The 26,217-nt window shown below is 39.3% G+C and overlaps 1 protein-coding gene across 1 annotated transcript in view; it reads left to right on the top strand.

The window, feature by feature from the left end:
* Window positions 1-22,417, top strand: part of MMRN1 (multimerin 1) — a 44,463-nt gene extending 22,046 nt beyond the window's left edge. Inside the window, exons 4-8 of the mRNA XM_040599467.1 lie at window positions 2,578-2,670; window positions 6,704-6,877; window positions 10,796-12,775; window positions 19,728-19,874; window positions 20,932-22,417. Of these exons, the coding sequence (XP_040455401.1) occupies window positions 2,578-2,670; window positions 6,704-6,877; window positions 10,796-12,775; window positions 19,728-19,874; window positions 20,932-21,353 (2,816 nt within the window). The 3' untranslated portion in view covers window positions 21,354-22,417. The remainder of the gene's footprint in view (window positions 1-2,577; window positions 2,671-6,703; window positions 6,878-10,795; window positions 12,776-19,727; window positions 19,875-20,931) is intronic.
* The last annotated feature ends 3,800 nt before the right edge of the window (window positions 22,418-26,217 follow it).

Below are 26,217 nucleotides of genomic sequence, written 5' to 3'. Positions count from 1 at the left end.
TCCCTGAAATCATTTTGCATGGTGTATTTAAAAATACATGGGACAATAAATTATACATCTAGGCCAATATATTCAATGATAGGAGCCTAATGTTAAATTCCTGTGTGCGTTACCTGATATTCAGAAATTCTGAAGCTCCTGGAGGAACTGGAAGAGCTTATTGCTCAGCGTTTTGAATTGCTGCTTTTTTTTTTTTTTTTTTTTTTTTTTGTGGTGCTGCTTTGTTATTGTAAATGGCCTGTATAAGGTGGGTTTAGCAATCTAATTGATATTTATTTGATATTTTTAGCTTAAACTGAGCATAGTGTATCCAATTTTTAAAAGGTCTCAAATGTAAATTGTTTGATGGCTATTTCTACCCTGAAGAGTGCATGTATTAGAGTTGCAGTCTGGTACTCCCATCACATCTGCTGCTATACAGCATCTAGGATGGGGAATCTCAGCTGTGGGACCAAGGAGCACATAAGACTTAATCACCATATGTGTCAGAGTGGTTTCTTTGGAAAAGGATTGAACCACACTGGAAGAATGATATAGGAGAAGCTATATTGCCAGCGACTCTTCTGAATTTTTTTCACAAATGAAACCCCTGTATTTCTAATGCTGCATGAGAAGTCCCTTTCCTATACAGTGATGAAATTTAATAACTGTACAATATGAGGTGTTCTCTCTGGGTGAGTTTTTTTGTGTCTGCATCACTGGCTACAGTCCTTGCTGCTTTTAGAGGCAGTACAATGCACTACGGGCTTTCTCTGTTGCTGGTGATACTATGTCCTGGGTCTTACAGGGATTAAGTTATCTGAACAGTTTAAAGCATGAGTAAGACAAGCCCATGGTGATAAATATATATATCCTTGAAACTCTAAAACCAATAAAACTGTAAAGATTTGGGTATTCTACAATGTTAAGCTGTGAGTGGGGCAATTGATTTAATAGTGGGGATGAAAGGTAAGATGGATAGCATAAAAAAAAAATATCCGGTGTCTGTAGCACTAACACCAGCAGTGAATATATTTAGAGCAACAGAAAGATGGGTAAATGAAAGAACTAAAGGACATCGATCAGCTGGTCTTTATCACAGGCAAGTAACTGACTCCCTTGTCATAGATTATATCATCACATCATTACCTGATAAATCCTGTGTAATGAATTGGGCTGAATGCAAGTATTTTAACTCCTGTCAATAGCTATGCTACAGAACGATGACTGAAGCTATTGAAATTATAACTATTTGAGGATTTCGTATTCATCAGCCAATTTCAATAAATTCTATGGAACTCTTGGTCCATACGATAATTTCCTTTGAGTTCCTGTCCTAATTGTTACATCACCCCCTCCCTTAATTTGCAACATAAACCACCTTATATCATCCTTAAATGTAATCTATTGATCCTCATATACACTGTTAAGAGGCTGATGAAACATAGGGAATTTCTTGATTCAGCATTTTATTCTGTTTCCTTGGAAACTCACAGTATGGCCAGACTAGGTTTTAATATTTGAACTGTAAAATAATGTCACCATACCCAAATTATTCTGTGTGTACTGTACTAAAGACTGGCATTCCTCAGATGTGCTCTAGCTGGAACAACATCTACTTCAAAATGCTTCATGAACTGAGCAAGCATATAAAATTGCTATGAATGTACACTAGCAAATTTGCAATCTACTTAGTACATATTTCATTTTTCTAAAACAATAACAAAATGAAAACACCACCATTAAGCCTAATGACTAGAGGAGTAAGTCAGGAAGGTGGAAATCTCAGTTCAATCACCAGTTATTCCATTAGTTGTTCCCTAATTTTTGTGAGTGAAGGCACTTTATTTTTCTGGACCTGTTTCCCCAGCTGTAATATTGAAAGAATAATGTTAATCTAGGTTTCTGGAAACAGCTTTGGGATCTTTGGGCTGAGAAGTAAAATAAGCACAGAAAATCCCATCTGCCATGACCAGAGAAAATATTTACAAACTTATCACCTTCATAAAGTTTCTTAATGTACATACCAGTCGCAAATCTTGCAAGATGCTTGTTGGAATTTGATTATGTTTTGAAATGGTTTTATTTTTTTAGGTGCTACAACAATGTAGCAACTATTGCCTTTACTGGGAAGATTTCCATGCTTGAAGATTTGTGTAACAAGTAAAAAAATAAAATATTGATTTTGACAAACCTGTCTGATTTTGTAGCTGTACTAAAACTTAATTAATTTTACAGCTGACAATATCTGTGTTGTTGTTGTACTGGTATTTTATATTGAACTGAAGTATTCCTATATAATTTTTAGCCCTGGAGATTCCAAAATTCTGTTCATTAGAGGGCAAGGTATGACATTTTAGTATTAACACCAACCCCTGCCAGCCTCAGGAAGCCATTTTTAAAACCATTCACAGTCTCATCAGTGTGGTTCTACACTGTGTTATAGGTGGACTAAGCAGATAACAAGAATCATAGCAGTTGATTTGGCTTTGATAAAGTTTGTATAGAATAGACAAAGCAAGTGTTGTGGAATCCTGATTGTTGTGTTCCTTGTTTCACTCACACGCTTTCCTTTTTCTCTCCCTCTTTTAACTCAAGAACAACCATCGCTTATACATAGCAACCAGGCTGAAAGCAGCAGAACTGTCAGTGAGAGGACACCAGGAGCTCATCAGGACCCCAGTGGGCCAGGTCGGTTATTGTGATTGCTATCACCTCTAGCCCAGTTGCTGACCATGTGACTCATTAAGATCACTCCAAAAATGACTTGAGAAAAAACTGTCTGCTGAAGGGACGTGAACGAACTGTTAGAGTTTCTAGCAGTCATGGTTCAGCAGTATGCTTCTCTGATAAAGATAGGTAGAAGAAACTGAATCTAAAGGTACCAGTAGCTTAGCATTTATAGTGTCTTGTGACTAAACTAAACCCAGGAAAGTCATTCAGCATAGAAATATTTCAACTATTATATTACTTATTAAAATAAATAAATTTTCAGAAAAAAAGAAAGAAACCCCCAAATACAGGCAAAAAAACCAAACCCAAAAGCAAACCCAGGAGTAATATAGACCAGCACTGGTCACAAAAGAAAGTGTAGTGATGTTAACTGTATTATCTGAACGTGTGATTGTTTGTTACATACTTTCTTATAAAAATTAGTGCTTTATTCAAAATCAGTACAATGATGCTTCAAAATTTAGCAAGGGCAGCTTAAGTGTGTTTTAAGTTACTCCATCTAGGATGATCAAATATGTAAGCAACACAGGGACAGTTTATGGCTTTATACCACAGATGTTTGAGACTGTTTCTTATTACGCTACTCATTTGCTCTCTACTATGTTTACTTCAACCTTTCTACACCGTAAGGTTTTGGAACATAGTGTTTTCTTGCAGGAAACCTTGTACAGACCTCAGCATTGTAAGAGGTAGTTGGTAACAATAATGCTTTTATTCAAGTAGCGATCTACACTGAGAAGTTACCTTAGGTGACTGCTGCATGGAAAGCTTCTCCACCTCGTAGTCTCTAGAATTCTTGGGGGTGCTCACTTCCCTTTATATTTATTTTCCATTACCATCTGTATGATTTAAAGTTTACCGGCACAAATGTTCCAGAAAATTAATTTCATAGTTGTCTGCATAAGTATTCATGGGAATGGAATTTTATTCATGCCAGGCCTGTTTGCACGCTCACTGAAGTGGGAGCAGAAACAATCGTTGTCCATGAATTCAAATATTAATTGCTCACTATAAAGAAACATGAAAAGGTAGCCATGATGTAGAGGTATTCAAGTAGTTGACAGACTACTATATTCCAGTCTGTACCACCTGAACGTGTATATGTCTTTGAGGGTATAAAGACATTTGATAGTGCAGAATTACTTAAAAACACTGTGTACTCAAAGAACTGCTAACAATCAGCATATTGTGTTTAAATAACAACAAAATAAGTGCATGAAACATGCTTGAATAAGGAAAAAATGTTTGAAAAAATTATTCTCTTCTTGTGATATACTCCCCAGCATTGAGTGACATTGCACTTGTCAGGTAAATTTTTGGTGGCAAATTATATGTAAGTTATTTCGCAATACTCTTTACACACTGTCAAATGAGCCTGAGTTTACATAGTGAGGACCCAGAGGATGGACAAGGTGTAAAAGACAGTGGAAACGAGTCATGTTTCTTGAACATTCTTACTACCTCCCTTTTCTTTTGAATCTGTCGATGCTTTGATTACAGATGTCTATGCTGACTTTTTGTATAATCATCAGCTGATGATTATAACACTATGGTGTTATTGTCACTCACAGGGTTGGTATATATCTGAAAACATTTTATGGAACCAAATAATAAGTCAAATTATGTTCTCAGGTCTCTGTGTGTCAATATACTGTTCTGGTGCTGGGATATTCATGCATGCTGGGAGAACAGGATGGCAGAAGTGAGACTGCCACAGGTTTTTATGGAGAGAGTACACACATGGGCTTATGTCTGTATATGTGTTTTACTTTAAATCATAATAGACAAACAGAAAAAAATAGAAAGCATAGGTGGGAGACAAAAAGACTGAACCTGATATGGAGACATAGAAAGGTATTTTCAAATGGGAGTTAGGAGAAAGCTGTTGCCCCTTGGTAATGTGCGAGCAACTGAGCTTCCCAGGTCTGGAGGGATGAGGATGTCTAGTAAAGACGACAGGACCCATATGAGAAAGTGAGCTTGATCAATAGAGCATTAAAACATGCCACTTGTCTTAGTAGGAATTCTGCTCTGAAAAATAACTCTGAAATTGGAATCTCAGAGCTCTGTGTTAATTGCTTTTCAGTTCTTTTTAAATCAAATGGGGTCAGTTTAGGAGACAGATACCTGTTCTGGCTGTCAACCCTGCAAACATGACCTGGGGCCAGGACTAACTGCCCTGGTCTGTTGTTCCAACAGCAGCTACCAAGACTCCAAGCCAGATTCTGTTCCCAGCTCTCACTATGCAGTCATACCACTTACAAACCTCGCTTGCAAGTTCATCTATGCAGCTTGTCTTCCTCCTTCAGTAGGAACTGACAGAAACCAAACTGAAGAAACCATTGCACCCTGCAGGTTTGTTATCAGTTTGGGTGGCTATGCATAAGCCGGTAATGAATGCAAATCACTTTCTCAGAGTAACAATTGAACCAGGAGCAGAAGTATCCAGACCTGTCTGTCTGTCACAGAGTAGCATTATGGAAAAGAGTATTCAGATGAAGAAAATCCATCAAAACCTTGTCTCCACAGTGCCATTGGGGAGAATTGCCAGACTCTAAACTAGGTGGCTGAGTTATAAACAATTTTATGTCTGTGTAAGTAGACACCATGGGCAAAGTGAGCAGCTGGAGATGCTAACATCCTAACCTAAAACAGCTAGCCTTATTCACCAGGCTCTGCCAATTACGAACTTTACAACCAATGTGCCTCTACAGAAGAGTATTCTCATGGGCATTGCTTCAATTCATCTGTCCTGATTGGGTGTATTTAGTGAATTTTCTGTTTTTTCCCAAATGCTGTCAAATTAGGTATGATATGTTTATTTTTTACATACTAGAATTTTGAACAATAAGAGTCTAGTCAAAAGAATATGCCCTTTTACATATAACTTGATTTTTTCTTTTTTTGGTAGTCTTTAGGCCCCTGTACTTCTACGTGATTTCTGAGTATAACTGTTTACTGCCATGGGAATAGACACTGATGCCACAATGAAAAGTGACGTAAGATCAATAGCAGTACTGTAAATTTACACTAATAAATATTTGTATGTACTGCTAAAGAATCTCTTGCATAGCAGTTTATTAAGTCACAGTATGGCCTGGATCATATAGGATAATATATTGTGTGTCTAAGGTAGGCTGTTTAGGCGAATTGTTGAAACAACTGAAGAGATCTTGTAGCTTCACTTACCGGAATTAGAACATTTAATATTATCAGCATCTTCTGAAAATCCCAGACTAAGTCCCATTCTGTCAGCTGTAAAATCAGATGGCTAGCTGAAGTCATGTGGAGTCTTAATTTGCAAGACCAAGGCTGCCTTCGCCACTACCTGTCTTAAAAGCATCCATCTAGGCTTTTTTATACCTAAAGAGACTACAAGTGTCAGGAACAATTTGGGCAGGTTTTAAAATGAACTTCACAGGTTGAGCATCTTTTCTTAATGACAGGCTGATGATTATTCCAAAGTCATTTATCTATTAGCTGTTTTTCTGCCTTGTTGCTGTGTTTAAGAGTCTTTATTTTGACCCCAACACTGAAAAGATGATGTATTCCTTCAGACACAAGCCTTGCAAATTCATGAAGTTATAAGTGGTAAGTAAAACTCAATCTTTTTGTGATTGTGTTAAAGAAAATAGACTAAATGAGAGTTAACTGCATAAGCCGTAGGGTGCTAGGTGGAGGAAGAATGGTATTATGCTGATTAAAATACGTTAACCACTCAAAATACTGATGTAGAATTATAAATATTTTATAATGGATACAGATGCTTTGGTAATTAGCTACTGCTGTGCTGCTGAATGTCACTAATATATGAGACATGACAAAAATCGAGATGATTCATTTAAGACTAAAGATTCAGAAACTTTCCACCCCACTTCCAGCTAATATATCTCAAGACAATTATGCTTTCATTCCCCCCATCTCCCCAAACCCCCATGTTTTAACACTGCTGTTTTTTTTTTTTTTTTTCTCATTTTGTTCTCTGACCAAGCACTTACACAAAAAATGAATGAGAAGATTAGCAGCCAGGAGATGAAACTGACTTTTCTACAGAAGAATGTTGACAGCATTGCTGTTGCGATGAGTGATGTGAGCAAGATGCTTTCTTCTTTGGAAGGCAAAATCAATGAAGATAAGGGCAAAGACTTCCAGTCTTTTCTAAAAGGTAAGAAAAATAAATTAATGTAATCACTCATGCAGCTAAAGGTGCCAGAAAAAAATAATGCTAAAAACATTTGTAGACTGTTCTATTGTATTGCTCAGTGTTTATAAGGAGACCTCTCTTTTAGTTTCATTTCATAATAGGGGGATTTGTTTATTCTGACATTTGTTATAGGGGCAAAAAAAATTATGTTCTTGGATACATCATCATCTACATGGTAACTTAAGCCAATATTTTCATTTACTTAGAGCTTCTGTAAATATTCTAATCTCTGTTTTTAGTTTATCTGACAGCTGCTAAAGGACATAGTATTTGTTTTGCTACTATGGCTAAGTAATATTCTCTATTATGTAATTCATATATGCAGGGGAAACATGAGGACTTCTGTGGCTCTTACAGTTATAACATGACAAACATCCTGCTGAATAATTTGCCTCTGATCGTATTAGACTACATTTGATAAACATCTGTACTCGTGTTTGGTAGATGAGAAAGATATGGCCAGGGATCAGGAGGTCGGGCAAACTCTTGCCAGCAGAATTATGCATCCATTCTTTGTGAATCCCACAGTAAGATCTGTTTATTACCCAACCTCAAATGGTCCTTAATAAGCAGATTGGGACTGAAGCTTTCATTTCCTTAATTTGCAATATTTTTCTAATTTTTCAGGAATTTTCCCCAAACTGTTTGTATTATACACACTAGAATCCAGAGGACTTTTCTGTTGTCTAAAAATAGAATGGGGGAACTGGAGCTCCTTACATTAGGATAAAACTAAATGAAACATTAAGTGCTTTCGTATCTCTCTTAAATTTACCAAATGTGGTCCCATGTCTTGCATTTTCAGTCCTCTGTCTCCTGAGATACTTATGCCACATGGTAGGTGGCTCTCTTGGACCCTGGATCAAGCTTATCCCATCTCTCGCTCAGTGACCTGTTTTCACCTTTCCACACATTGCTGGATGGCATTCTTGACCCTTGGGCATACATTTAATTTATCTTTGAATATTTCCAATTTCCATTCTGCTTTCTCTTCATTCTTTTTTATATTCCATTCTTTATAGCTGTCATTTTTATGCTATTCCAAGAGGTCTTTTGCTGCATCCTATGTTCTTGCTTCCCCATTCGCTACCTATATTTAAGGGTCTAAGTCCTAATTAAAATGTGCAGTACAAACCCCCACATTATTTCACACTGCTCTGCAAATGTGTTTCAAGCCTTTATTGTTTTTACCTGCTTAGATGACATCTTCCATTGCTGACCTTTTTTTGATTTATGCTCTCAATTCATCTCCTAATCAAGTAGCTCTAATGAAAATGCTGTTGTTAACTACTTCCCTTGACTAATTATGGGCACTCACTCCAAATACAAGTTATTCTTGGCATGTACGTAGGTAAACAGAAAGGAGGATGGGAGAGAGAACAAGGTTAGTGTTTCTGTTGGCTTGTAGATGTAATGGGGCAAATACAGTTTCTGCCTGGGCAATGTCAGTCAGTCATGCTCCAGGCAGGCAAAGAGCATCCTAAAGTAGCAGGAGCTGGAAGGAGTTTCTATGCTGTCCCCTAACGTGGCACAGATGTGCAGTATAGGCACATTAGATGTGCTAAAAATTGCTCTTAGAAGCTCACCTGAAGTAAACCACAACTTTCCCCGCTACCACTTACATCCTGAAGCAATGTGCTTTCAAACCACAGTCGAGCCCATAATTGTTTCATGCTATTCAGACTTCTTCCCCTACTTTTCCATTTTCTTCCCATGATGCCCGGGTCCTTTGCTCATAGCCATTAATCACCTTTTTTCTTATCACGGAAATGCTAATGGCTGTCCAGCTTTGTATCAGGGCTTGTTAGGAGTGAGGTCTGTTTCTGTGAACAAATAGTTCAGTACAGTTCACAAAGTCTTTATTTCTTGGTTTCATCTACAAATAGTCTTTGACCCCGTAAACTTGTCATCTGTTGATACAGGGCAACGCTCACTGGAGTAACTGATATGCTCCTCTAATTTGATTAGTGAAATCTGTTGTGCATGTTTTAAAAATTTTTTTCAGTACTTAGGAAATTGTTCCTACTTCTTAGAGAAAATAATTTGGTGTTCCCCCTTTAATTTAATAAACTCTGCACATTTCTTGCTATTATTTCTCCCTCCTTTCACTCCACATCAAGCTTTTTTTATAGACTTCTTTCCTCTTCATTAATAAAATGTACACTTTGAAAATTAACTCAGCGATGGAGTGTTAATCACTTCCAAGTCAAAGATGCCATTTACAGCTGGATATATAGCCTTAAATCAGTCTCCTGTGTACATACATTTATTTTGCACATTATTCTTCAAATAATTGAAACTGCAAAGGGAGTATATGTTGACACAAAGTAATTACACACTTTGGATTTCAGCCAGGGAGTTAAAATTCATAATCTCATAAAAAGTGTAAGAGATTTTTAATGTTCACAGGTAGTTTGGGCCTTTCTACTTCAAAATGAGCAACAGAGAAATTGAGTTACATCCAGGAATGTACTTGTGTATTCTCAGCTCAGCATCAGAGGTGTTTACTGTCCATTTTACCACAAATAATGAAGACTGAGACTAATTTATAGTTCATAAAAGGCAAATATTATCAGCTAATTTATATCTCTGTTTCCAGCTGGAAACAGGCACAATTCAAATGAATCCCCTAAATAGAAAAAAATACTATGTGTCTTTCTCGCTTGCTGAACAAAACAATTTTTATTTGGAATCCTTTTTCACCCTTGGAGCCCAAAGTTGCATTGGTTTTCATGGATCTGATTTCCTGCCTTTTTACTGCTCTTGCTGAGAATGTACTTCCAAATAAGTTTTCAGAACGTGCCTTGGTGTTTTAGAGATGAAGTAATAAAATCCAGGTTGTAGAAGTAATTGAGAGGAAAATAGAGGAAGGCAACTGAGAATTTCTGCCTTTATCAATAGAGTTCTAATCAGAGAACCGATGGCCGTCAAGGCATTGTAGTGGTTGAAGGGTTTGGCCATTATATCACAAGCTGGCCGCAAGTGTTCATCGGGTTTAGAAAAAACATGCAAAGAATGCTTCAGTGTTTTAGCTGGACATACCAGCCGCCTTTGGAGAACAAATGAAAAGAATCCTACTAATTTCACACTAGAGCACAACTACTGCTGTAATTAATCAAAATATGTTATGCAGCATTCTTGATGAATGCCATTTTATGACTGTCTCAACCCATCTAAGGCCATACAGGAGGTACTTTCATTACTCACAGGAGCAGAATTCCCACACATTCACTTCTGCCTAGTGCTTTTCAGGATCAGTGTTCCTAGGAGCTATTTAAAGAGTTGTAGCATGTAAGACTAACTAAAGATTTATACCTTTACAATGTCTGGGTTTTGCAGCAGTTGTAGTTTTACTAACTTTAGATGTTCAATAAGGCTATTCTTTTTACGTTTCTTCTTTCTTGTTACAATGTATGATTGCTTAGCACATATAATACAACAGGAAGGTAATAATCTCTGCTTTCACTTCTTGACCATCATGTTGATAAAGCGCAGGAGTTTTGTCCTTACTTTCCCAGCAAAGAAAGGAAAAATCATGTTCTTATGAACAATCCACAAAAGCATACACTGTTTCAGTGCTCAGAAACAGCTTAGCTAGGAGATCAAAGTTGATACTACATGCAGACTCTGAGTTTGACCTTTCAAAATAATAGCAAAACTCCCATTGATTTCAGTAGAAACAGGGATGAGTCTTCAAATACTGTTAGCTATCCTTTACATTTCTCAGCTTTAAATTTTGTTCTGTGGAGGGGTGAATTGGTGCAGGAATGTGTGTGTTTGACTTCTCTACAGCACTGTGTTTGCTGACATTGTTGAAAAAAAATAGATTTAGCTAACACAATTGATTTGATTGTTTCCATATTTCTTTTTTTTCCAAAGATCTCAAATCCAGAAGTATTAATGAAGTAGTCAAAGACATTGTCAGAGAACACTTTAAAGTATTTCAAGGTGAAATGCAAGACAGCATGGCTCAGATTTTCAAGACTGTGTCTAGTTTGTCTTATGATCTTGAAAATACAAAAGAATTAGTCAAGCATCTGAATGAAACCCAACACAAATTTGCTCAGGAGAAAGACAGTGGGCCAACAAAGCTTGACGTTCTGGAGCTAAAGAGTCATATGGTGCAGATGAAAGAGGAAATAACTCTCGCTTGTGACAAGCCTGTGAAAGCTTTACAGGAAAAGCAGAAATCCTTGGAAGATAACTTGGAGCATCAACAGTCAAGAAGTGTAATTTATTATGAATCTTTAAATCGGACTCTTACTGAACTGAAAGATGCTCATGAACAGCTGCTATCAGCTGAACAGTCTTCAAGCCAACACATTCCTTCAGCAGATAATGTGACAGAGTACAATATTACAGAGTACATGTTGACACTTCATGAGAAAGTAAAGAAACAAGGCATGATGGTGCTGCAGATCTTTGATGACTTAAGAGTCCAAGACAGCAAGATCAGCAATCTCAGTGTTGCACTGGAAATTCAGAGAGACTCTGTTCTGGGGATCTGTGATGACATGCTGTCAGAAAGCAGGAAGGACTTCCAAACACAGCTGGCAGCAACCCAAGAGAATGTGCTTGTCCTGAACAAAAGTCTCTCTGACCTGGTCCTTCCATTGGACAATAAGATGGACAAAATGAATGAGCAAATTAATGATTTGTGCTATGATATGGAGATCCTGCAACCCTTGATTGAGCAAGGGGTACCTTTTAGTCTGACTTCAGGGTATGAACAACAAATCCAAGCTGAAGAAATCAATGAGAAGCTTGAAAACCTCACTACTGTCATTAACAGAATGAGTTCTGTAATTAAGGAGCTTTCCAAAACTCAAGAAGGACTTAAAAATGAATCTCAGGCTTATCAGGAACTGTTTGAGAGTCGTGTTAATGAATGCTCCATGGAAATAGAAGATGGATTAAACAAGACCATGATAATAATAAACAGTGCTATTGATTCTATTCAAGATAACTATGTAATGAAAAGTATGCTACGTGCTCTAAGTAATGAGACTGAAGTCTGCTGTGGCAGAGCTGAGGAACTGGACAGCCTCCTGGATTTCATTCCCCAGTTCCAGCAGCTGAATGAATCCCTCCAGGCACTGCTCAGTGGCAAGAAGTATGAATTCACTTCACAAGTAGCACCATCCCTTTCTGATCTTCCATACGAGGAGTCTGACAAAATTATCCTCCACAGTTTCAGAAGAGTTTTCTATATGTTAAATGATACATTGTCAAAAGTGGAAAATCAACGACAAGATATCAGCCGTCTGGAAGAAAAACTATTTGACTCTGTGGAGGGATCAAAGGATCATGAGGTTCGCCTTCTGAATGTGGAGTCAAAAATTTCCAAGTTTTTGGCAAACAACTGTGTCTCACTGAAAAAACCCAAAGCTGCCTTGACAGAGAAAGAACAAGTGGTCTCACTTCAGCTCCAGACCCTGAGTTCCAGGATCAAGGCCCTGGAAGCCAAGTCAATCCGCTTCTCAAACAGCATTCCACTTCTGAACGAGACTGCTCATGAGGCCTGGGGGCTGTGTCAGGATGCTAACAGCAGCATCCAAAAAGTGAATGCGAGTATCCCTGTGCTAATTAAACTTGCTCAGCCAGATATCCCCCTGCTGCAGAGCGGTCTCAAAGAGCTTGTTGAATCTGTGCTTGAAATAAAAGCGGGAGCTATCCTGACAAATCTAACCCATCATGTTGACATATCAGTGGGAAATGCCATGAACAATATCACCAAACTTCAGAAGCAGGTGAAACCAATTATAAAGAAACCAGCCCCAGTGAAAAAAGGAGCAGCAAATGTCACCATGAGCCTGGCAAGCCGAAGTCAGAGAAACACAGATAATGCTATAGATCCAGGTAATGCATTTTACTGTACTAAAAATTAGGGCCTTTGTAATAAAGGCTTGTGTAACCATCGTGATAAACTCAGAGGGCAGAATTTGAGTGAGGGTGAATATAAAGTCTGAAGACTGCCATAAAGAGTGTTTCAGAGGAACTTGGAGTTACTCCAGTCTTTTGCTTACAAGAGATTTTATTTTTCTTAAGAGAAGACTCTCAGTAAGGCATCTAGAAGATCCATTTAATTTTCCTTGATTTATTAATGTCTGATCAGCGTAAGATATATATGTGCATGCACACACACCCAGCTGAGTACATGACCTTTAAAACATAACCGACAATTTAGACAAAATCTAAACTGCAAGGATTTTGTGCCTGCATCTCAGTTAGCAAGTTCAGTTAAAAAAACATGCAAGCTGGGAGGGAAATCTGGAGTTGCATCAGTACTTTGCAGTGTCAGTGGGGCTGAAAACTATCAAAAACCTGAAGCAAGTGAATACACTGAACGATTGTAATGAGGCTTTTGCCAGCTCTTTCAATACTTCATTGAGATTATTAGTGCAGTTACAACAGTGTGTTCTTGCAGAGTCAGAGGCCCAGTCAATAACGTAGGTTTATGACCCAAGTCCATCTGGAGAACAACTCAGCTGAGTAGAAACTACCATTCTTAAAAAGGACATAGAGTGTGACTCACTTCTGGACTTAAACATCATAATGTGAAATTACTTCACATGGATTTATTCACAGAAATACAAACTCTATGTTATGATTTTTGGAATCAGATGAGTGAAAATCAGTAGCACAAGCTAATGTTTTAAGGAAATATCTTTTCTGGGAAAATACAGAAAAATGAAGAGTGTTTAAGTGACTAGAAATCCTCAGAGGACTCTTAATTCACATAAAAATAAGTGAGACTGATTCCTAAATGGCAGATAGATGTCCAGATACTTTTGAAGTCCTAATCCTGAATCTTTTCTGTAAAGCATTCCTAAACTTATGAACCTTTCTGAAACCGTATTTGGTCCCTATTGTAAGCACATGTAGGGGTAGTAAGAGCTACAACTCTTGCTCGTGTGCTAAGACCATGGACAATCTCCTGTTCCCTCTCTCTCTCCCCACCTCTTCCCTCTGATTCCCCTGCCTCCCTCCTTCGTCTCCTCCTGTCCTAGGCACAGCACTTTTCAATAATCAATGGAAAGGATCCTTTGTAAAGACTCAGTCCCGTTAGTAGCTTGGCTTCTGCCAAAAGCAATCTCCACTGAAGGACTTCAGTCTTTGATTATCTTTTCAGTTAGAGAGGACACACAGCTATTACAACAGGCAATCACACTTAAAAATGCACCAAGATTCGCCAGATTCTTACTCCAAAGCAATTTGAATATTTTGACATAAAAATGGCAATTCTTTCTCAGTCGTTTTTGTTTCCTGCCTGCTCCTGCCATAGCATAGGATGGATATTCAAAACCCTTTTTCACAATTAAAATTCAGGGAAAATGAGATATGATGCCTTTGATCCTTCCCAAGTCTTCTGCTTGGAAAACGTCACCAGTGTACCTGCCTGGAGCGCAGGAAGCTGCCACCTGCTCTGTCTTTTACTGCATATTAATGAATAAATGTCCTTCCTATTTATTATTTATCTCATGCTGAATTTTAACGAATAGCTTGATAACATTGGATGTATGCTCACTCTTACAGAAAGTGCAGTTTTTTGCAGATGTTGCAAAACCCTATTTTTAAGCAGGGTTTCTGCACAGCAATATTTATGCAGACTTTTCCATCAGTAATGAATTTTTGCACTCAATGATGTTTCATGCCTAGCAAAATCATACATTACCTTTCTGTAAGTTAAAGAAATAAGACCATTATCCTAATTAACAAGTATCCATCTTCTGCCTCGGTAGATTTTACTCCTCCAGGAAAGCTTTTTTCTCAAGTTCCAGGAGGCCATCCAGAGATATGTGCTGACTACACTAAAGTTTCTAGAAGAAACCCTAAGGCATAATTGATTAATTATAAAATGCATTCAATCTTCTATCTTTTCCAATTCAAAAATATTAGAATAAATTCTAGAAAGAGGTGAATGATGATTCTTATGGATGCCAGTATGTTCAATATTTGATCCCATTCTAAGAGATTAGGATTTTCATTGGGTTCAATGTGTTCAGGAGTTGACCCCTGAGGTAATACTTTCCTAGATAGTTAATTGAAATCAAGGAGAAACAATGTGTGTTTGCATTGTGAGTGCAGGAACATACAGGTTTGGAGACTTCCCATACTGTGGAATGAATAAAAGAAAAGGTTTAAGTCAGCTAGAGGCTGCAATATGTCTATAAGGGACAAAAAAATCTAACACTTTACCTGATACTAGCTGTAATGGCAACCCAGGGTGAATAAGAAAGTGATGGTCTAAGACAGCTTCAAGTATCTAACATAGGGGAGATGACAGCCTTTAAAGAAAAAATATACAATAAACTCTTAGTCTTGGTTATGGATTATGTCTGGTTCTACCTTCCAATGCACTGTTCTACTGCAGAAACACGTTGCAGCGTGTGGGCAGCTTAGCTCAGTTCCCGTTTTTCTGTTGCCATTTAGTGCTGCATCTGTTTGCTGGAGAATCTAGAGGCTGCTGGGCTTTCCAAAGGTGAATGCGCTCTCTTGTTGCATGTCTTGCATTCGTTGAGGTTTTGCTTTATTCAGATTATGCCACCCTCCCATCAACATGAAAAACTGATACTGCAGATATGTTATATTTATGTATTTACAACAGCGCATCCATGTGAAAGAGAGGCAATTTCTTTTCATTCTCATTTTCTCTGTGTCTTATTCCTGATTTTATTTTCACATGATTTCTGGCTCCTAACAGAAATGCAAGATTCCATTGTCACTTTATCATTCAAGCTTGCAGCAAAATTAAACTATTTACATGTTTTCCATCTTGTGTTTTAACTGCACAAGTTTGATGGTTATTCTAGGTCAGTTTGATGACACGTACATCAAATTTTCATATTTACTCTTTAGACAAAGTAGTAGATGAAACTATTTTGTTGGTTTTAATTTAGTGATCCTGAAATCATCACACTGGGAGTATTAGATACTTCTGCTTAACAAAGAGGCAGAGTTGCCAGAGTCCAAGTAGCTCAGATCGGTCTCAGCAATCTGTCCCCACTCAAAAACTGCCGAGCACAGCTGAGGCTCCTTGCTTTTTGCCCAAGAGCTGAGGGTGAATCTTGGTGCTTTTTTGCACCACAAACACCCCACACGGTGTTTATACCTGAATTCCCTGTCAGGGCCCTAGTGCAATTATAGCATTAATTGTCCTGGGCATCCTGACCTAGCCTCACGACTGCACAGCCTGTCCATGGCCCTGGGATCCCTGTTTCAGCCCAAATCAAAATCCCAGGCTTTTTCAGTCATACTGGGCTGTCACTAACCCTGGTTACCATGATTAACTTGTCATGCTCTGCTTGTCACCTTGCCAGGTGAGGCACCAGCCCTGCTGTTGCCCTCGGTTCCAGGGTGCCAGCCCTGGTGGGGCTGCCTCTCTCCCACTGCTCCCTGGCACTCCTTGCATCTAGGCTGCTGGGGATGGTCATCACTTTAATCGCTGTCAGACTGAGAGCACTAAGCCAGAGGTGATTAATAGTTGTAGACTGAGTCAGCCCGACTGTGTGCGAGCAGGGTAGTTTCGTAGATTCCCAGGGTCTTCCAGTCTCCCAGGGCTTCCTGAGAGACAGTTACTGATAACTAAATATTGAGAAAATTAGGGTAAGTTACTTCCTGTTCAGACATTTCCAAATTGAACCACTGGACTCACTTTTTTCCTTAAGGAGACCATTAAATTGCTAAATATTTGATTTACTTCTAAACAACACCCCAGTAGATACTGACAGAGCTTCATTATTTGTTTGAAGATTTGTTTGTACAACATTGGCAGTCTATTTCCCAAAAGACCTTCTGGCTGCTTGCCCTCCCAAAGAGTAGCGAAATTTAGCATTAACTGGCTCCCCCTAGTCCTACCATACTGAGCGTAAATAGAACCTGCATTCGGTTTATTCTCTGCTATTAATAGCTGCAATTTAAGCCTTTCATTTATAAAGCTTCTCTTTTTGACTCATCTACTAAGTTGTGAAAAATTAATTAAAAATAGGAAATGGACTACAGTAGGAAATCCTTGCCTAATCTGAAGCTCTTGGCATCTTTACCCCAAGCAGAGAATATAGACATAATGTCTCAGGATGTCCTTCAGCAAGGAGAAAGAAAATACTGGGCAGAGGGGCAGCATCAGCTAGAAACAAGAGCAAAAACATGCTACTGTAAGGTCACGTGGTAGTTACACAGAGATTACCTGCTCAGTGGAGATCCAGGGCAATTAGCTCTCACTCTGAAAATGCTAATTTCACTCAAATCTCTTCACAGCTTCTCCTTGTTCTAGCAGACGGAGCAGGCTTCCCAGCTGCTGTTAAGCAATGCTGCACCTGGAGGGTTAATTTATTGGAGGTGGAGCTATGTCTGATTTTGATTTAACTCCAAGGTTAAGTTCAGGAAAAGTCATCCCTCAGCAGGCTGTTAAAACTCCAGTCTCAATTGCGTTATCGTTTCCTTTTTGTGATCTTTTTCCTGCTTCTTGGATTTACTTCTTGTTTATGATAAGAAGAGACCAATTACCAGAGAGACTGCCATGCTCTTACATAAAGCTTTTGTATTTTGGGAATATGATGTAGTCAGCACAATCAGCTGTTTTCCTTCCTTTTCTGCTCTCCTTTCACACTTTGTAAATATGTGGATTCTTGATAAATATGAGTGAAGTGTTGTGGATGCTTGGTAAATATGAGTGAAAAATAACTTCAATTAAGTGTGCAGCAAAACAGTTATCTGAGAAGAAAAACATTATTTCCTCATGTCCAGTTGCCTGTGCTGTGACCCCGGTTATGACAGTCCTAAATTGCTTTATTTCAGGCATTACAGGATGGACGTTATTTTCTGTAAAAAGAATTATTGTTGTGTTTTGAAGTCCATATATTCCATCAGTGCAAATTCAAGTGGCACTGTACGATGCACTTTAGCATGCTGCTCACTGAACTAAAATTTCTCATGGAAACAGGTTGCCTTAATGCACCAGTCTGAAATGGCTGGGTGGGAAGCTGAAGATAACTGCGGGCATTACTGAAGTATCTATGTGAAAAACCAGGTCAGCATTTCCCTGGTAATAAGCGAAAGGCTTTTTCAGTTCCCATCTAGCAATCTAGATTCACCATCACAGGACTGTATGTTCTCTTTCCAGAACTCTGCTGGTAGTTCCTGGCAAAGAAAAGGTTCATTTTCTAAAACATCTGACTTCTATTTGACCAAAGCAAGAGAATGGAAAAATGTATGGCTTGGGACTGCTTTGGGTTCAAAGTTTTTTACAGCGATACTTAATTTTTCATGTGGCTTGAATGTTCTTCCCCCCAGACTGCTATGACAACACATGATACGATGACACTCAGTAATTGTGTTCTCAGAGCTCAGCAGCACTGGCCGACAGATGTTTCTGGATCGGCTGGGTGTGATCTGGCCAGCTCATACATAATCAGGAACGGAGGCAAGGACAGCCACCTGTTCGGTTTGATTTGTGTTGCTTGCAATACTAAACTTATACAACAATCTTGGTAGATATCCAGGAATTGAGTTATTTATGGGCAAGGACAAGTACTGGATGTAGTTTGGATGGCATTTAAAATCTTCCATTACCAGTAGCCAGACTCTCCCGCAATGGTTGTGACACGTCTAGGTGGGTAATGTCATAGACAGGACAGTCCAACCTGTACACCAGCAGTACAAAATCTGTGTTTTGGTACACCCAAGGATAAGCTGGCTCTGTCTGAAAAAAGCAGCCTTCTGTGCCTGCATTAGTAAAACCAAACCAAAGCACAGATTTGCCCAAACCAGCATGAGAATAACTATTTCTTTTTTCTGACTAAAAGAAGGAAATAATTGGATACGTCAGTATTGTCTCTTCCAAGTTTTACTGTTTGTTTCTGAAGGGCTCCTTGAACTATGGTCAGTCCTAAGGCTCTTGGCACATTCCCATTCTTAGTAAAGAGTAATTAGCTGATCCAACATATTTATTGAATCACATGATTGCAGACCACCTGATTTTCACTTGTCTCTTGGTTTGCTGTGGTGTCTGAGAGCTGCCATACAAGAAGGGAAGAAGGAGGCTGAGCCAGCTGTGTGGGGCTCAGCAGAAGCAGTCCACTGCCGCTGCGACCGGCTGTAAGATGGAAGTGAGCAGCTGGTGCTGGCTGGACTGTGGGCCTCTGTCAGGCTGTGGCAAGGAGGGGTGGGTTCTTGCCCCCACCCCACACCTCCCTATGGGAGTAAATAACCTGTGGGACCATCCTGCCTTAGATTATTATAGAAGGATTTGTGTAGGGAACAACAGAAGGATAATTTCCTAACATTTTGCTGTAGCCAGGCTTTGCTGGCTTTAAACTTACATTGCAGGGAAGAGAGGTCATTAAATTAGCGTGGACAGGAGAGAAGAAATGAGCAAGGAAAGGCTGGTGTTTTTGACAGAGGTCTCTCGGACTGTACATTCACAGCTAGTCAGATATCCCAATCTCTTGATGGTTCTCATAGTGTTTGTTGAGTGAGATGTTCCAAAGACACTGGCTTTGTAGTATCTTTCACCTTAATACATATACTTGACCCTCTGAGACAAGTAGAACTCAGTATTTCCAGGTAATTCTGAATATCTTGAAGGCTAGCTGAGGGTGTGCTGTGTTCAGGCAAAGAGGGAGGCTGGACTGGAAAAGGGTCAGAATAGCCTGGACAAGATCTGAAGTTGGCCTTCAAGCAGAACCCCAGCAGAAATTCCACCAGCTTTATGAACTGACGAAGAGGCTTTCCAAAACAGTGACAACTTGGGAAGTGTCACTGTGATGACACTGCAACTGAGGTTGTTGGTTTTCCTCCCTCTCTATCACAGGGCAGAATTCAGCTTGTGTCAGTTCCCCGTGCCAGAATGGAGGAACCTGTATCAATGACAGACAGAGCTTTATTTGCGCTTGTCGCCACCCCTTTGGAGGAGTCAACTGCAGTACGAAGCTGGTGAACGACAATTCTCTAAGTGTCGGCAAGTAAAGAATTTAGTAGTGCAATATGTGAGCGGGATGGGCCTCTGCCCTGGGGCCTAATTAGAAAGCATCGCTGGTCAAAGGTCCCGCATTTCACTTTAATGAGTGCCAACTCAAGTAGTAGTGTCCTGTGGTGACTCATGATGTCTTTCTTTAATATGACCAGGTGACGGGACTAAATTGGGCTGGGACCAGCCATAATAGCTGGAAAGCTCCCTGCTGAATTGTGCAGAGCGGGAATGTGTGCAATAGATGTATTTGAACATGATATCACGGAATTTGAAAGGGGAGGTAAAATCACATCACTGGGGAATACTACCTCCAGCATGGCCATAAACGCTCTATAAATACAAGTAGCTACCGTGATATGTGGGACTATGGCCTCAAGGAGTCATTTTAGGCACACCTCTGATTTTCATCAGTAGAGGATGCAGCCCTTGAAAGATATTAAAAAAAAAAAAAAAAAGACGGAAACTGCTTATTCAGTCCAGAAAACAAATAAATAGTTTACATCCAGGCCACATAGAATGTCAATTTTATGCAGATTTCAGCAGCCACTTGGCTGAATCTCACTCATGATGGTATAAGAATAGTGAATAAAATAATTTGTACAGAGGAAGGGAATCATGGTGTGCAGGCTCAGCTTGAAGAGAATAACATATACTTTTATTCCCTCATTTAACATCAGGAGTGCTAAAGCTTTTCAGTGTTTGTCTAAGATTTTAAACTTTTTTTTTTTCTTTTTGGAGGGGGTGGGGATGGGAAAAGAAAGAAAAGAAAAAGAACAGCTTCCTTAATGTTAACATAGCATACACAAACATGAGGTTCCCTTGCTGTTTCTAAGATTATTCTTTTGTGGATACACCTAGCACTAATTGTGACAGAAAATTACTTTTTATAAAATACAGAAAAACGGTGTTTGTGCAGAAATACTGTGTTTCAGTTGCTCAAGCTAGTGGATCATGTGTCTTCAGAAAAGCTGCTTTTGATCTGGCTGGTCTGAGTTGTCTTTGTGCAATGTAACATTACTTGAAGTTGTTCTTTATTCCGTTCCAGATTTTTCAAAAGGATCATACAGATATGCACCTATGGTGGCTTTTTTTGCCTCTCATACATATGGAATGACAACTCCAGGACCCATCAGATTTAACAATCTGGATGTCAACTATGGGGCTTCATTTGCCCCGGCAACCGGGAAGTTCCACGTTCCATATCTGGGAGTCTATGTTTTTGAGTATACCATCGAATCGTTTAGTCCACGTGCCTCTGGCTATCTGGTTGTTGATGGAATAGACAAACTCACTTTTCAGGCTGAAAATATTAATAGTAACAAGTACACCGACAGAGTAATTACTGGAAATGCTTTATTAGAATTAAATTATGGTCAAGAAGTCTGGCTCAGACTGGCAACTGGCTCTATTCCAGCCAAGTATCCACCAGTAACTACATTTAGTGGTTACTTGTTGTATCGTACCTAAGTCAGTCATAAATGTGAATAGTTACCATTAAATGCAGCAACCTGCATGTAAATTTATCTTTGCCTTTAAATATTTTGTTTCCTTAACAGCAGTAAGTTTCTCAGAGTAACAGTACTGATGGCATTTAAAGTGTGGATTCTCCAAGAGGTTGCTTGTTTGTAGCCACATGCACATCTTATAAAAAGAGTCCACAGGTTGGAGATGGGGGGAAAAATAAGCATCTTCCTTATATTAGCATGATTGGGAAGCACAAATCTAATTATGTTCTACATTTACATTGTATAAACATACTTACACAAGGTTGCTGATAATCAGTTCTCAAAGCTGGTTTTGATTATTCTTTTTCAACCTGAGTGCATAAGAGAGGTGATGGATGGAGTCTGATGACTCAGATGCTGGGTTACTACTTAGGTCATTGTATCAAGTGATAATCATGTATATATTCTGTCTGGAAAAAATATATTTCTTTTTAATTTTGCTTGATGTTATTCTCCATTTACCTTGATATGTCAGTGTTTATTTGATTCATTATTTTTAACGTAACCAGTATGATAACAAACTGGGGGATTATCTAGCAGAAAAGAATGAGAAGGAATACTTAAAAGCTGCGTGTTGATACATTCAGATTAGAAATAAGGTACTCATTTTTAGAAGTGAATGTAACTAGTCATGGGAAAAACATTATAATGGATTTGGTGGAGTCTCCCTGTTGCTTGAAACATTTAAACTGCAGCTGGATTTTCTTTTGGTGATATGTTTTTGAGCAAACATGGGTATATTGGCTTCACATATATTTTAGCATGTAAACTTTAGCCTATAAAGTACACAAGGTTAAATGACATAATCATAGTACTTTCTAAGTTTGAAGTCTATCAATCTATGATTTTGTTTGTTTCTGCATTATATTCACAAACTACTGAGGCAAGATGAAATGAACTTTGGTCTGCATAAACCAGAATGTGATTTGCAAGCACCAATACAATATAAAAAAATTATTTTTACTTCATGCTGTGACTGCCTGAAAACAAATAAACCAACAAGTTTGCATCCTTATCAGTTGCAAAGTCCTGGGCTGCTGCAGTTTCTTGATGTCCTACCAGCTGCTGTGACTGACTGAGTTTGTTTCTGGTTATTGCCTGTTAACACTAACTGATCAGATTTTATCTCTCTATGTGTTTGTCTTCCTCCCCTTTCTTATCCTCCCAGCTGAAAAAACTTTCTCACACTCTGTATGTTCTTACCAGTTGGTGCCACTGACCAGGTGTGTTCCCATCGTCGCCTCCCTTACCATGTGCCAGGCTTCTCCCTACACCTTCTTCTTTATGGTTCCTTTGACCAGCTATCCTTCAAGCTGCAGACACTCTCCTTCCATGGCCCTTACATGCAGTTAGCATTAATCAGCATGCTCCAGCGACCTGTGATAATTTATTGAAGCCCCGAATGTTTTGAAGCTCTCTGAATTATTTTGTTTTCCACTATCAGGAACTTTTCTTGAAAACACATGAGAATCTTCAGCTCTCTTCTTAGTATTACTTCATGGACTTTATCAGATCTTAAGATGCACGTCCATAAAATTACTGAATTCTCCCACACTGTGTGTGGATAAGAGAATCCACAACATTTTTCCTCAGGTGTATAAAGCTACACTTTGTTGTTCAAAACTGAAGTGCACGTTTTCCACCAGGAGCATTGGTGCTGAAGCGTGTCTGTGGGCGTGCGACTGTGCAGTGGCTGCCTGAACCATGCAGCATGCAGCATTCTCCCAGCTTTGGCAGGGCATCCTACCATGGCTTGTGGTAAAGGACAGCAGCTGAGAATTGATGAAAGCTTTCCATCGAAGCCCATTTTCTGAAGCCATAAATCCACAAATTAATCCTTGCAGCACATAAATAGTGATTAAAATATCCTACGTTTCCATGAAGGATCTGACAACAGCAGAGCCGCTACTCTAAGGGCCAACTGCAAATCTTGGTAACAGGTTGGAATGTTTTGCTATTGTTTGTATTTTTGTTTGGGTGTTTTTTGAGGCCAGAAATCCTTTCTTCTACGTACCTGATGGATTCTTAATGTACCCTGAACCCTGAATGAGTGCGCCACAGATCCTTCTCCTGTTGCATGCCATATTTTTCTGTAAACACTCAAAATCTTTGATGTAACACTAACTTAGCCTACCATATCATTTAATTTTATCAAGTATAATGACCACAAGCCCAAATCCATCCTTGTATGATTTCGTCATTTTAATTGTATTTAGTCCTCCTTATCCCTGCAGTGGCTATGGCTAAATGGCATGAAAATTACTCTGCAGATGAAATTCAAATGACCCACCAGAGACTGCATCTCTGTTTTAAAGTACCTTTCTTCACCCTCGCTGCCCTTGTCACTGAGTTCTTCAAGCTGGGTTCCCATCTTCACAGGTGCTATTTTCCCCTGGCAGCCACGTACTTTCTGTCATTGTACTGGTTTTCTTTCCTCTTTTCTTTCCCCCCCCCCCCCCCCCCCCTTTTTTTTTTCCTCACAAAATTCCAGATTTGTTGGGGTACAGTAAGAATTCTGATTAAAACCACATCTGCAGGAGTAACGCACAGAAAAATAATTTCCCTAACAGAACATAGTACTGAAGCTAATTCTCATTGTACTTTTTAAAATATGGAAGAAACGATATTTTGAAAATATAATAAAGGTACACTCCCCTTTTTTAATCTGTGCAATAATCCATTCAAATCTTTCCTGAGATGTAATAAAACTAAGTACACTTGGCTTTGTCTACCGTTAAAAACTAAAATGCAGACTCTTTGCCATGAAGGGGCGTTTGCATTGGCCACTGAGGCTTATTTATGGGTCTGTGACTACGTACCTGGCTGCCTGGACTAATGAAGCAAACAATATTGAAAAATAACTGAGGATCAATAAAATCAGTCAGCCTTGCCGTTATGCAGAATAGACAGCATTCAGGCTGAACTCCCAGGATAACTTTTTAGGCATCAACCAGGAAAGGCAGGCACCTTGTCATCCCTCAGCTTTCATTTCCACGCTCTGATTTGCATTCCCTAATGATAGCAGGCAGCAAATCTGAACGTTCATCTCTACCCACAGCCCTTGTAAGGGACCACAAAGCCATCCTGAGCCTTTGTACTTCAGAGTGAGCGGTGTTCTCTTTATTTGGGTGACTCAATAACCATGGCAACATTTTGTCTGGTTTGGCTTTGACAAGCCCATCCAATTTTCTCTGGAGCTTGCATTATCATTTCCTCACACATATCAACCAAGTTATCGCTGAAGGCATCCCCCAGCGCCTCATATGCTTAGCATTTGTGTTCAGATCAGCATTTTGTTTTCCTCACATACGTTTTCTAGCTGAATAGCCAGCACGACCCTGTTTCGCTCCAGCTGATGCCAAACTTCCCCGCTAACACATGCCTGCCTGATGCTGACTTGCAGGTATCACTGTCTGTCCATACATCTGGGATATTTTTGTTCAATCACGTTTTTTTCTCCAAGATAATAATATCTACTTTGGCAGTATGTGTGGGGGGAAAAGCTATTATTTTGGAATTCAGGCATTGACCTGAAAGCATCTATTAGAAGCAACACTGCAGCTAAACCTCGCCGAAAGCCGTGGGTATCTGATGATTAAGTACCTTTGACAGTGGGATAATAAGTGCATTGAGATAGCTGCAAAACGGAATCTTCCTCACAGCTGAATTTGGGCAGGTGAGCAGGAGCGTGCAAAACAAAATAAGACACCCCCCACCCCCCACCCCCCCATACTTTTGACATTTCCAAAGAATAAAAATATATAACATGGCTTTAAATGTCTTTCACTGGTGGCTGCTGCTTGGGTGCAAGAACTATTGCCTAGAACTTCCATGGAATTCTTTAACCCCTTAAGGCCATCAGATGTATCACAGAGTTAGCAAGGTCTACATTTTTTAGTCCAGTTTTCATTTGCTTAACCCATATTTTTTTTAACGCTTAGCTAACTGCTAGAAAGCCCAGCCCCCATACTCTGTTATACTAGAGCATTACCAAAACCAGAAGACAGGAATCTTCTTTAGTTATTGCTGAACAGGGTTTTGTACTTACTAAATCTTCCCTGTGGAATCCCGTTTTTCGCAGGGTTCCGTACGAAGTACAAGTGTTTATCACCACTTTGTATTTAAAATATGCAGCAGCGCTGTAGCCATTTTCGCTTTACAACGCTGCCGCTCTCCCGCTTTGTACAATAGCAGTGGCGGCAGGAGAGTTGGCGAGAGTGAGATATAATGAGACACTGTCTTTTGATGGGAGTCCAGTCGAGAGGGTTTGGTAGGAACACTTTTATCGGCAAGCTGCTTTCTAGCTGAAGTCGCTACAGATATGTTACAACCAACACACTGGCTCGTAATGAACTTCCTTGCCCTTCTTCCCCACCCTCAGAAATCTGCGGTGGCTGCGAGCTGAAAACAGGCTTCTGCATTCACATATGACATGTAAACAAACTGAAGTGTTTCTGAAAATATTGATGGTGGTGGTTGCTGCTGAAGATTCTTATCTTAGGAAATGCAAGTCGCAAACAAAACAGACCGTGGCTGTTTACAAACAGCATGCAAGTACTCCCAGAAAGCTTGCTGTTTGGGTCTGCAGGAGTTGGGAGATACCATGCAAATGATCTGAAGTGCCCAGAAGTTCTTTATAAACACCAAAAGCCTTTTGAAAGCTCTTTGAACCCATTATTGGAAACCAGTATGTCTCACATCCACACAGATTCGGCATGATGAAGGCTTATGTGTCTCAAATGAAATGGCGTATTTGACTGAAACATCTGCTAGAGCATCCTTCCTTCTTACCTGATGGCAAAGTCAAGAATGGTGGCAATTAAAAT

The sequence above is a fragment of the Falco naumanni genome, chromosome 1 (assembly GCF_017639655.2).
Source record: "Falco naumanni isolate bFalNau1 chromosome 1, bFalNau1.pat, whole genome shotgun sequence".
In the NCBI taxonomy this organism is placed as follows: Eukaryota; Metazoa; Chordata; class Aves; order Falconiformes; family Falconidae; genus Falco; species Falco naumanni.
This window is presented reverse-complemented; position numbering and strand designations above follow the sequence as displayed.